Below are 12,500 nucleotides of genomic sequence, written 5' to 3'. Positions count from 1 at the left end.
GATGTTGTGGTATTCAGCTTTGAGTTGTAAAGGTAACGAATCAATGTTTGCCTTCGATTGTTGCTAGGATCGATACAACGACGATTCTGTTGATCCGCCTGTGTACCGGAAGGACAGTAACGGACGCAGATGTTATATAATTTGTAGTATTTACACTTGACGCAGTAAGATACACCCGGCCCGAGACACGAAGAGCAGAGTTCATGACAGCGCAGGCACACCTACAAATTTAGGAGATACAAAGTCAGAATCAACACTTAGTAATGTTATGCGTTTTAAGCACGATTTTCCTACATAAAAGAGTAAAATGGATTAAAGGACTAGAAATGGATGAGTGTCTTTGAACATAAGTCTGCTCGGTAAGAGCAGATTTAGGAACAAAAAAACAACAACATATATAAGGTACATAAAAATCGTATTAGATAGGGGCATTTAAGAATACTACAAAGCAATATATCCACCCCTCCATCGTTTCGGCCCAGCTTTCCCTGGAGATCGTGAGGGTGAGTCCTTAGACACTTCCTCCATGCGATGCTGTCAGAAGCTACCATCATTAGATCTTTTAGCTTTGGTCCCACGCAAAGTGTGACCAACTGAGACAACGGATATTATTCCTCTATCTCATTCTCAGTCTGCTACGAGGTTGCTTACGGGTTGGCTCGACTTGAAGAATTCCTCTGGCGATTCGTTCCTGCGACATTCCAATCGCATGTCTGTAGTACCAGGGCTGTAGCCTTTCAAAGGGCGACAGGAAGCTGATTTTGATACTAGGATTTCAGGTGCCGGTACAGTAATGCGCCAGTTCCAGCATTCGATTCTCATAATAAGAGAGATCGATAAAATAAACTAAACTTGATGTCTTCAATTCGGTTTTCGTACCTATATTCATCTATGGTCATGAATGTTGGGCAGTAACCGAAAGAGTACGATCGCGAAAGCAAGAAACCAGAGTAATATATTCTTCCAAATAATATATTACATGGAAAAATGCGAGCAAGAGAAATAATGTTCTTAAGATTATAAACCTGGAAAATTACAGGACAAGTTATTACACTTGGAAAAGTTAAGGACAACTTATTACATCTGGTAATGTACAGAACGAGATTATCCTTCTGGTCCTAAAAAACGGACCATGGGCGCTAATGGGTTAATAACGGCCTCTCGAATCTAAGAAAAAATGGCTCTGCAATTTCTTGCAGAACAGCCTGCACAGATGATCTGTTTATAGGGATCAAATGTTTGTGCGACACATAAGCTCATTCCATCTATCAAATCAACATTGCCTGTACAGGTACACAATGTGCCACACGTAAGATGTAGAAGTGGTTGCAGAGCAACGCAAGATGACTTGTTTTGCTCAGGAACGCAGTGCATCGCCCGGTCCAGAAATCGAACCTACGTTATCGTTATCGTGAGTGCAACACGTTAACCAAATACTCTATTCAACTGAACACACTCGCCATTATTCCGGAATTGACTGAATAAAATATATTTCGTTATATAATATTTAGACTTACCTCAGAACCAGACAAGGGAAGGCTTTGGTGCGTAGGTATTTGCTTCAGATAATAACCTTCAGCACATCCTTCCAAATATGGAATAATGCATTTTATATGGGTCGAATTTATTTCCAAACCTTTCCAGCAGTTTCGGCAACCACCTGGTCCAACAAAAGCTGACGGTCCTGTGCAGCTAAATTATATAAAAAAAAAACAAGACAAACATATTCAATATGATAACAAATGCCGATTAGGAAGAAACAGTCACGTTGTCTCAGGCTCCCTTGTTTTAGCCAAGGAACTGCCACATACAGGAAATTATGTTAGCATTATGAAATACCATTATGAAATATAGGCGCAGGAGTGGCTGTGTTGTAAGAAGCTTGCTTCCCAACCACATGGTTCCGGGTTCAGTTCGACTGCGTGGCACCTTGGGCGAGTGTCTTCTACTATAGCCTCGGGCCAACCAAAGCCTTGTGAGAGGATTTGGTAGACGGAAACTGAAAGAAGCCCGTCGTGTGTATATATATAAAAAGGGGGGGGGGGGGTATTTGTGTTTGTCCCCTCACCATCGCTTGACAACCGATACTGTTGTGTTTATGTCCCCGAAACTTAGCGGTTCGGCAAAAGACACCGATAAAATATGTCCTAGGCTTGCAAAGAATAAGTCCTAGGGTCGATTTCTTCGACAAAGGCGGTGCTTCAGCATGGCCGCAGTCAAATTACTGCATCGTGTAAAAGAGTAAAAAGTACCAATAGAAATTAGACCTTTCCTTCTAACACCGGAAAAAAGCGTCTTAGAGAATGACAATGTGGTCATATTCTTGGATATGTCAATCTATACAGACAAGAAACACGAGGTTAACCGACTGAATATTGTTGCTAATGACTTACAGGAAAAGAACTGCCTTTTAATCGAAATTTCATCCAATAATAATAATAATAATAATAATAATAATAATAAATGCTATCCCCATTAGAAGAGGAATATTCCAGGGAGACACGCTCTCTCCACTCCTGTTCTGCTTGGCACTCACACCTTTAACTGACTTGCTGAATAGAACTGGACTACATAATCCAATGTTTCTCCGCCATAGGTTATGATCCGAGAGAGGTTTAGCTGTTATTTCTATCTGACCAAGAAACTAAATAAAGAGCCCCTTTAGTAGCATGCTTTCAAGGTTCTATTTAAAAAATAATAAAGGTCATAAATAGCGTAATTCAGAGCTAAATAAACCAGAAACATATTTCATGGTGAAATTTGAGGATATCGCAACAAGCCGTCGATAAATTTCTGGTTCTTCAGAACAGCTACTACAACATAGTTGCTATTTTTATTGGAATGTCATGAATAAAAACGTACCCGGATCTATGACAATAGTCATAACACAGTAGACAATCTCCGTTCTGGCTTGCATATCTTCCATCTGGGCACCACGTAGACGTAGTAGTACTCGTGGAGACGGCATTAGCAACAACTCTGCAAAGACAAAAAAAAACAATATTAATTTGGAGTTTGTTGACAAAACATCGTGACAACTGCTTCATTGAGATTTTAAAATGGCGGTCGTAGTAAAGCTGAGAGCCATAGATAGCACGCGGCAGGTAAAGTTCTGATTAGATTCTTCAAAATATACGATTCTGTGACCTTTTATCTTTTATCTTTAACTTGTTATAGTCATTGGATCGCGGCCATGGCGGAGCACTGCCCTGAAGGGTTTTAGTCGAACAAATCGACCCCGATATATTTTTTTGTTTTTTGAAGTCTGGTACTTAGTCTATTAGTCTCTTTTGCCGAACTGCCAAGTTACAGGAACATAAACAAACCAAGAGAGGGAACAAAGAAACAAACACATATACATGTGTATATATACACATATACATACACATATGTATATATGTATGTATGTATGTGTATATATATATATATATATATATATATATATATATATATATATATATATATATATATATATATATAAACGACGGGTTTCTTTCAGTTTGCAACAATCAAGTCTACTCAAAAACCTTAGTGAGCCCGGAGCTAAAATAGAAGACACTTGCCCAAGGAACCGCACGTTAGGATTGAACCCAAGACTACATGGATGGGAAGTAAACTTCTTACCCACACAACCACACCAGTGCCTATAGATATCGATCAAGTATGGCTGCCTCCTTACACTGGAATTCTTAATGTCTTTAAGACTGGGTTTTCGAGTGTTAGGTCTTTAATTGACTTCGCTATACAAATTATCATTAAACTATGTAATGGGGAAAATTACAAGAGAATTGTTTTCTGATTTTGTGTCACCCAGTATTTGTCGGTTGATCCACTTGTGTCATTATTCCAGCTGTTGTGTTGAAAAAAAAAATAAAGATGAACCAAAGAAGAATTATATCCCGCAACCAACTGACACATTTGCCCAATTCTAAGCAAAATCAAAATCATCAGTGGACTCAAATTACATTCACACATCCATCGCAAATAGACGCAGCTACTTAGTGTTTTCTTTTCTTTCTTTATATTACTCTCTTTAACTTCAAGTTCTCTCCTTCAAAGCCTCGTACGTCGAAACCGACGGGAGCGACCATCATGTTACCCGTATCCTCTTGTGTATAATTCCTATTTGTTGCCCTCTTCGCCTTATTGTTTGTATTGTTTTAATGAGTCAATTAAGAATTTGTTGACTTTGTTTCCTACTTCTCTCCCTCTGTTCCTGCTAATTTGCATTAATATCTTTACTAATACGTTTCTTGTTACGGTGTCTGTTTTATGTAAGGAGTCTTTTGGTAAGTGATCGCTTCTGTATGTATCCCCACACCTGCTGTCTGTCACGCGATTCGCAACACATGATAACGCCGTTAAGCAATTCTCAGTCTGAACTCTTCGAAAACGGCCCGCAAAATCGCGTATTTGAGAAGAGCACATAAATTTACCGTATTTTCTGGCATATAAGTCTAATTTTTCAGATCAAAATTTACAGCCAGATTCTTTCCGGAGACATTTTAACCAGATATCCATAATATCGTAGCGTTGATCTCTCAATTCAGAGCATTCCTATTGTAGAAATTGCTGCCGATCAATCTGATTTTACTCGTTTGCCTTTTATAGTCATCGGAGTGCGGCCATGCTGGAGCACTGCAAATAATATAAATTTTACTAATGGGTTGGTTTTGCAGAGGAGCAGATACCAAAAAGTTGACAGAAACTAGAAGCCTCCAGTGAGGATCGAACTCACGACCACTGGTTTACAAGACCAGTACTCTAACCACTGAGCTATAGAGGCAACTACGAATAAGAACCTCAATTCTAAACTTATTAAAACGCTTGAACTTAGCTCTGCAATTATTCGACATTGTATCAATAGAAAAATGGCGGTTAACTCACTTAATGTAGAAAACCAAAAGCAAAACAAAAATCAATTAAAAATACACCTGTAACGATGGGAACAATCATTTGTTAATTAGTAATTCTTGTCAATAAAAAAGATTATAAAACGATGAACGACAACCATGAAGCCATGAGTGAGTTAAGTCTAAAAGCAAATGTGTTGACAACTCTCAACGTCTTATTAGACGCCATCAACAAAACATAGTTCCTGTTTGTATTAATTTGTCAGACTCAAACTTTACATGCACAACGTATTGTTGGTGACATTGATTTTCTTGTGTAATTTCGATGTAACCTTAGCATCGCTAAAACAAGTCCAGTGGGTTAGCAAACAGTATTTCAATGAAGATATCGCCACAAAACATTGATTTCTAACATTGGCACAAGACCAGAAATTTCGTTTGTGGGGTATTGACAATTATATCGATTGTTATAGGATATTACAACAAATGACAAGATGCTTCTATTTGATTGCGCGGTTCTGAGGTATACGAATTAGGAGGTGACCTGGTAGAGTTTGTAAAACCGTTGGCTAGTATACCTGGCAGTATTTGAGATACAAATCCTGTCAAAGTCACCATTGATTCCTCATTCTTTGGAGGTCGATAAATAAAATACCAGTCCACTACTAGTCTCAATTCTATTTCTTCCGCGCTCTCTCTCCCTCTGTCTATCTCCGTCTATCTCCTTCCTTCATTCTCAACAGAAAGACAGAGAGAAAGTTACGTCAAAACCTGGACAGGAATGGGCTCCGTCAGGTTCAAAGTACCCAAGATATGCCTTATGCCACGATTGTGCGCTTACGTCTATGTCAAGAGCTGAGGGTCCCAGGAGAATTCCTTTGAGCTATGCAGATCATTCTGTATCTCTAACTCAATCGCTTGGCACGGCTTGCACACGGCTCACAACGGAACAAACTCTGATATAACAGAAGAAACAAAGGTAGCGAGTTGGTAGAACCGTTAGCATGCCGGGAAAATGCATAGCAACATTTTGCCCGTCTCTTATTGCACCGCCTGGTAACCCCCGTATTCATGAAGTGTGTACATCATCGTGTATTCTTATTTATAGATTCTTTCAGTTAGTGTTCTGTCTCGGTTTGTTTTGCTGTCGGGTGAAGCTTGTTTCATCTGTTATATTGGTTTCAATTTTTTTACACAAGGCCAGCAATTGAGAGGTGTGGGGTTAGTATATATTTATATATATATATATATATATATATATATATATATATATATATATATATATTATTTTGTTTAAAAGAGTTCCAACACTGTCTGTTTTTTATGTTTTATTTATATTCCTGCAGAACCAATGTGGGGTATAGAATATGGAATATACAATATATAATATAATATACAATATATAATATAAAATAAAATAAAATAAAAATGGATGGCACCATGAAAGAAAGTATTGAATGTAGATGAAATATTGAGTGTTCAATATAAAGGATCAGATATATAAATATAAATATATAAAGGCGACTCGAGTTTCAGGGCTATTTCCCTTCGTCATGGCCGGTATGACAGACTTTAACAGACTATACATACATATATATATATATATATATATGTATGTATGTATGTATGTGTGGAGTGGAGTGAAAGCATTTGAAGAGGCCAGGATGATGCAAGCAGGGCTCAAGAGACATTTAAGGAAAAATGTAAAGACTGAGAAGGTGAATGACAAGGACCTTTTTGTGTGCACAGTCTGTGACAGACCATGTCTGTCCTTGGCTGGCCTCAAATCTCACCTGCGAACCCATGGAAAACAAACCTCATCCAGCTATTCTGATTATATGTCTGTGCACACGTTTGAATGTGGTGTGTGCCAGAGGGTCTGCAAATCCAATGGGGGTCTTAAAAGACATGTTAGGATCCACAATGAGCAGAACTTACTTGCAGGTATTGGTAGTGCAAATCAGAGGTGCAATCTGTGTGGGTGTTTTTTCAAAACACTGTCTGGTTTAAAAAGCCACATCAGACGCCATGAAAGGGATAAGGTGTAGGTGCAGGAGGTGGTCAAACTCTGTTTAAGGAGTAGACAACCACTATACATATATATTGATAAAAGTATACGTGTATGTAGATTGATAGATACGTTGATATATAGATAGGTAGATATGCATACACACACACACGTATATATATATATATAAAACTCTAGTATACACTTACACACACACACACACTCAAACGCGCGCGCGAGTGTGTGTAAACATATATATACTAGAGTATTATGGGAATGCTGCAACGAAGAATACACACACTGCAATTGTATTTCCAGAATTACTTTGTTATTTCGTCGACAGGATGGTCTTCACGAAATATATTTTATGACTTTTCATGCAGCAAACACATTTTGAATACTCACACTATTATTTTAGTTTAATAGCATTTTCTAGTCGTTACTCATAATTTTTGTGGAAATAAATATCAATTATTTTCTCGTGGATCACGTTAACTATCATTCTCAGTATATCTTTCGAATAATTTATCAATGTTACATAAAATAGCTTGTGTAGTGGTCGTTAAGTTTAAACCAAACGACAGAATTCAACAATTGTATTGTATCCTCATTTTTCTCTTCCGTTGTATTCTTACATTTTCGGACATATTTTGTAGTCTCTCTTATGTCATCGAAGCCTCTGGTAAGATCATCGATTTGTTTTGTTATCGAATTCATAGATGGTTCTAAAATCTTTTGTTAATAATTCATATGTCTTCCAGTGTCAGGTTATGAAATACAGTTTTTCTTTTATATCCTTTTTTGTTCTTTTCAGGTCTCTATTGTGTCTATGTTCAGCTGCATCTATTAGTAGCTGTCGTCTGCTTCTCATTGCAGTTACCTTCTCACAATATTATGTATATTTCGTTAATATTGTTCTTCTCTTCTATTAAGCTTCGTCTTCCGTTTTCCGAACACATCCATCTCGTTCAACAAAAATTGCTCTCAGTCTCAGAGAAATGTCAACTTCTTAAAAGAATATCAATATCTAACAACAAAGAATTCAGTTATATTTCTTCCTTTTCTTCCTGTAACTGACCGAAAGATCTTTCGTAGCCATTCGTACAAATGCTTTAAGGAACTCTAATGCTTACATAAATAGTTATAGAAAGTTTATAACATGTGAATTCTTCGTCTCATTGATTGTGTCAATAATGATATTCCAGTGTAAAAGTAACATTTAGCGCAGTACACTCAGCCGTCACTCGCGAACGAGTGGGGCCTGGTAACGTTTACCGTGCTTTTGTTAATTGTTTTGTGTCATTGTAGTCACGCGAATATAGATACGCTCTGGAGAAAACATTGTTATGATGTTCAGTGGAACACAGCTTGAACAATCCGTCGAAACGAAGTTTCTTACACACACACACACACACACACATACATACGCTATATAGTTTATATAAGTGTATGTATATGAATATAAATAGTTCCGGCTTGTTCTCTATCTTTCCTCTCCGTATTGTTATCACAGCTTTAATATATATATATATATATATATATATATATATATATATATATATATATATATATACTTTATTGAAAAGTATATTACTGTACCTCTGGTATTCGAGTACTATTTTTCCCACCTTGTTTTGCATTTATATGCTTACTCTGGTGTATATATATATATATATAAAGAGAGAGAGAGAAAGAGATAGCTATTTATTTATATATATATATATATGTATTATGTATGTGCATGCCTGTATGTATGTATGTATGTATGTATGTATGTATGTATGTATGTATGTGTGTATGTATGTATGTATCTCTTTCAGTTACGTAAACATCAGTGAAAGCCAAATCGTAGTGAAACCAGAAGTTGTATGGTTATAGCTCGTCTCAGAATGGATGGTAAAGATGAATGAAGGAAAAAAAAAAACGGTAGACATGACATGGCAGCTGGATTGTAGTGATGTTCAAGTGAGATGTGAGGGGTGGAAAGTGAGGGAAGTGGGTGTCAGTCGGGTGAATCAACTCGTTTATTTTATTTACTACACTACAGCTTTTGAGAATTCTTCTTCACATTCTGCTCGATTTCACATTCTGCATGAATGGCGGTCTGACATCCTGTACAAATATAAGTCTGTATGTGCGTGCGTGTTCGTGTGCGTGTGTGTGTGTGTGTGTGTGTGTGTGTGTGTGTGTGTGTGTGCCTGCGTCTCTGTGTCTGTGTATGTATGTGTCTATGTATGTCTGTATGAGTGTGTGTGTGTACTTATACATATATATGCATATGCAAGTGTGTATATGCGCATGTGCGCGTGCATGTATATATATATATATATATATATATATATATATATATATATATATATATATATATGTATGTATGTATGTATGTATGTATACATATACATATATTATTATGTGTCTGTTTTTGTTTGACTGTCTGTCTGTGTATGTCTGTGTGAGTGTGAGTATATATATATATATATATATATATATATATATACATATACATATATTATCATGTGTCTGTTTCTGTTTGTATATATATCATGATGTGACTGCTTTTGTTTGTGTATGTGTGCGTTTGTGTCTATCTGTCTGTTTGCGTGTGTGTGTGTGTGTGTGTGTGTATGTGTGTGTGCGATCGTGTGTGTGTGTATGCATGTGTGTGTGTCTGTGTGTAAGTCTCTATGTGTGTGTGTGTGTGTGTGTGTGTGGACGCGTGTGTACTTGCAGTTTTCATGTACTACCTGGTTTATCATGATACCAATTGTTGACGTTGGCGGCGGTGACAACGGCAGCGGTACCAGCGGCGCTGTTGGTGAGAAGCGTTACAATAACGTTGATCGTGATGCCTTTGCTGCTGCTGATGAGGATACTGAGATAATAAGGATGGATGTCGGTCATGGTGATGACAATGTAGTTGTGTTGTGTCGATGGTGGTGGTGGTGGTGGTGGTGGTGGTAATGAAGGCAGCGACGGTTGTCAGTGTGTCGTCGTCGTAACAATATACTGTATGCAAGATATATATATATATATATATATATATATATATATATATATATATATATATATATATATATATATATATATATATATATATATCAAACAATAAGCAACACGGATTTCAAAAGTGATTGCAGTACGCACGTTTCATGCTACTTCAATTTATTTAAGTAATGTGAGCATTACCTTAAATGCAATATGAAGAGCAATCTTCAGCTGCACGAAAAAGTGTAGAAAAAATGTAGAAAAAAAGACATATTACAAATGTGGCAACATATTAAAACCAAGTGATAGACCCTGCTATGTCAAGATGGACTTATATATTCCTCCTCTGCTCTCTCCCACTTGGTTTTAATATGTTGCCACATTTGTAATATGTCTTTTTTTCTACATTTTTTCTACATTTTTTCGTGCAGCTGAAGATTGCTCTTCATATTGCATTTAAGGTAATGCTCACATTACTTAAATAAATTGAAGTAGCATGAAACGTGCGTACTGCAATCACTTTTGAAATCCGTGTTGCTTATTGTTTGATTTTAATCACCCATCCTTTTGGGATGTGATATTCGGGTGCCTTCGCATAAGTACCATATTCAAGCCTTGAATCTATATATATATATATATATATATATATATATATATATATATATATATATATATATATATATATATATATATGTTGTACATACGCTCTTGTCTACAATTACAGATTATCCTGAAGACGAAAGACTGGTACATGTGTATATACATCCACCTACACACATACACACACATATATGTACACATACATACTTTCACACGCGTATACATACATACATACATGCATACATACATACATACATACATCCTTGCATACATACACACATACACACATACATATATATGTACGTACCTACATGTGTACATATTTTTTGTAGCTACACTCCCATGCCGGCCACTGGGCAACGGATTGTCTCCGTTTAATGCTTCACCTGTTGCTCTCTTCTTTTACCACTCCAAGAGAATCCCATCCCCTCTACGTCTTTCAGGAACATCTCTAACCATGTCTTCTGTGACATTTTCCCCCTTTCTCTCAGTCACTTTCTGTTACCCAGTTCGTGGGTGGTAAAGTTGTGACAGGGTTTATGAATCCAACCAGGGGCGCAAGAAAATATTTTTAAAAACTGTTTTCTGGGCTGTCTTTGTTGATGAAGACAGAGAGAAAGAATTATATGAAACCCCTGATTTATGATTCCATTTGTCATTTTGGTCTTTTCTGATGAATATTACAAAGTATGGCGGGGGATCTTCCAGCCACAGTTATTATCAACGTAAAGTAATGGCCCGTTAGTTCCTCGGGATGACAGAGATGTTATTCTGATTTCACAGTAGAATACAAAAATCCAACAATGCTAACGCTCGTGATACTTCCATATTTGTAACTGCTGTTTGCTTTAATCTTTCACCTTTCGCTTGGATGCGGCCCTGCTACAGCTCTGCTTTGATGGGTTTAGTGGAACAAATCGACCTGAGTACTTGTTTATTTTTCTTTTTTTTTTTTTGCCTTGGTCTGGTACGTACTTTACCGGCATATTTTTTTTTACTGAACCGCTCTGCCATGGAGACATAAACAAACCAACACCGGTGTCAAGTAGTAGTGGGGCAGAAAAAAGCATATAAACACAAAAACACACATACATACATACATACATACATACATACATATATATATATATATATATATATATATATATATATATATCAGGCTTCAACGCACTTTCCGTCTACCAAATTCAATCACAAAGCTTTTTGTATGTCATCTGTCTCGATTTCAGTCTTCCCAAACGATTACATTACAGAGAATTTGTTCTCAATATTCTTCTTAAATCACAACCCAAAGAACAGATTTTTTCATGATATTACAAAAACAAAAGAGACAGAAAATCACCCTTAAATCCCTGAACATTCGTATTGTTTGCGAGTAACGTCTAACCCTGAACAGAAACAAATGCCGGTCCATAGCCAGAAACGTTAGTCTGAAGTTTTGGAAATTTCGAATCGGCTATCAATGAGTAAGACTTAATATGTCCGAAAACTTGAGGGAGATGAAGCTCCTGTGATTTCTTAGGCCGAAGCCAAACGCGCAGATAACGGTTGCAGGACATGAAAGGAATACCGCTTGTTGTAATAGGAGCGGGAACCTTTCTGTATCTCTCGTAGCTTGCTCTGAGGCACTGCTCACGCCTGTCAGCATGGAAGTGGTTTGCTGCTTTGAAGCACAGGTTATGGTCCGGTCAGCCGCTTTACGCTAGAGATAGCGGTGTTGAAGTTTTGCCTACTTCAGGTTGGACTCGATGTTGTCTTTATACTTCTTCATTGGGTAACTTCAGGCACGACTGCGCCTTTCTCCAGTTCACGGTAGAATAACTGTCGCAGCATCCTAGATTTATCCATGCGGATCATACAGCCGGTCCATCCCAGCTCAGCCTTTAGGATCTTGACTTCAATGATTGTAGAGCTGGTTATGCGCAAGATTATCAGGTTGGAGACGCATTCCTGCCACTGGATTCCCATTATTGATCGCAATTATCTACTTAACCATCAAATTTTATCAAACCTTGTAAAATATGAATCTCGTAAACTTTCAAACTATGCATGCC

At 37.3% G+C, this 12,500-nt stretch overlaps 1 protein-coding gene and 1 non-coding gene across 2 annotated transcripts in view; both read right to left on the bottom strand.

Moving 5' to 3' along the window:
- Nucleotides 1–12,500, bottom strand: part of LOC106876602 (receptor tyrosine-protein kinase let-23-like) — a 15,789-nt gene that overhangs the window by 686 nt on the left and 2,603 nt on the right. The window contains exons 2-4 of the mRNA XM_089361134.1: nt 2,863–2,979; nt 1,518–1,692; nt 1–221 (exon numbers count right to left, since the gene is read on the bottom strand). The exon at nt 1–221 is cut by the window's left edge and continues 686 nt beyond it. Of these exons, the coding sequence (XP_089217260.1) occupies nt 1–221; nt 1,518–1,692; nt 2,863–2,979 (513 nt within the window). The remainder of the gene's footprint in view (nt 222–1,517; nt 1,693–2,862; nt 2,980–12,500) is intronic.
- Nucleotides 4,714–4,786, bottom strand: Trnat-ugu (transfer RNA threonine (anticodon UGU)). Its single transcript has one exon. It is a non-coding gene; the product is annotated as a tRNA-Thr (tRNA).

Source organism: Octopus bimaculoides, chromosome 12, assembly GCF_046866305.1.
Source record: "Octopus bimaculoides isolate indiv1 chromosome 12, ASM4686630v1, whole genome shotgun sequence".
Taxonomy (NCBI): Eukaryota; Metazoa; Mollusca; class Cephalopoda; order Octopoda; family Octopodidae; genus Octopus; species Octopus bimaculoides.
The sequence above is the reverse complement of the archived record's forward strand: the minus strand, read 5'-3'. Positions and strand labels throughout refer to the sequence as shown.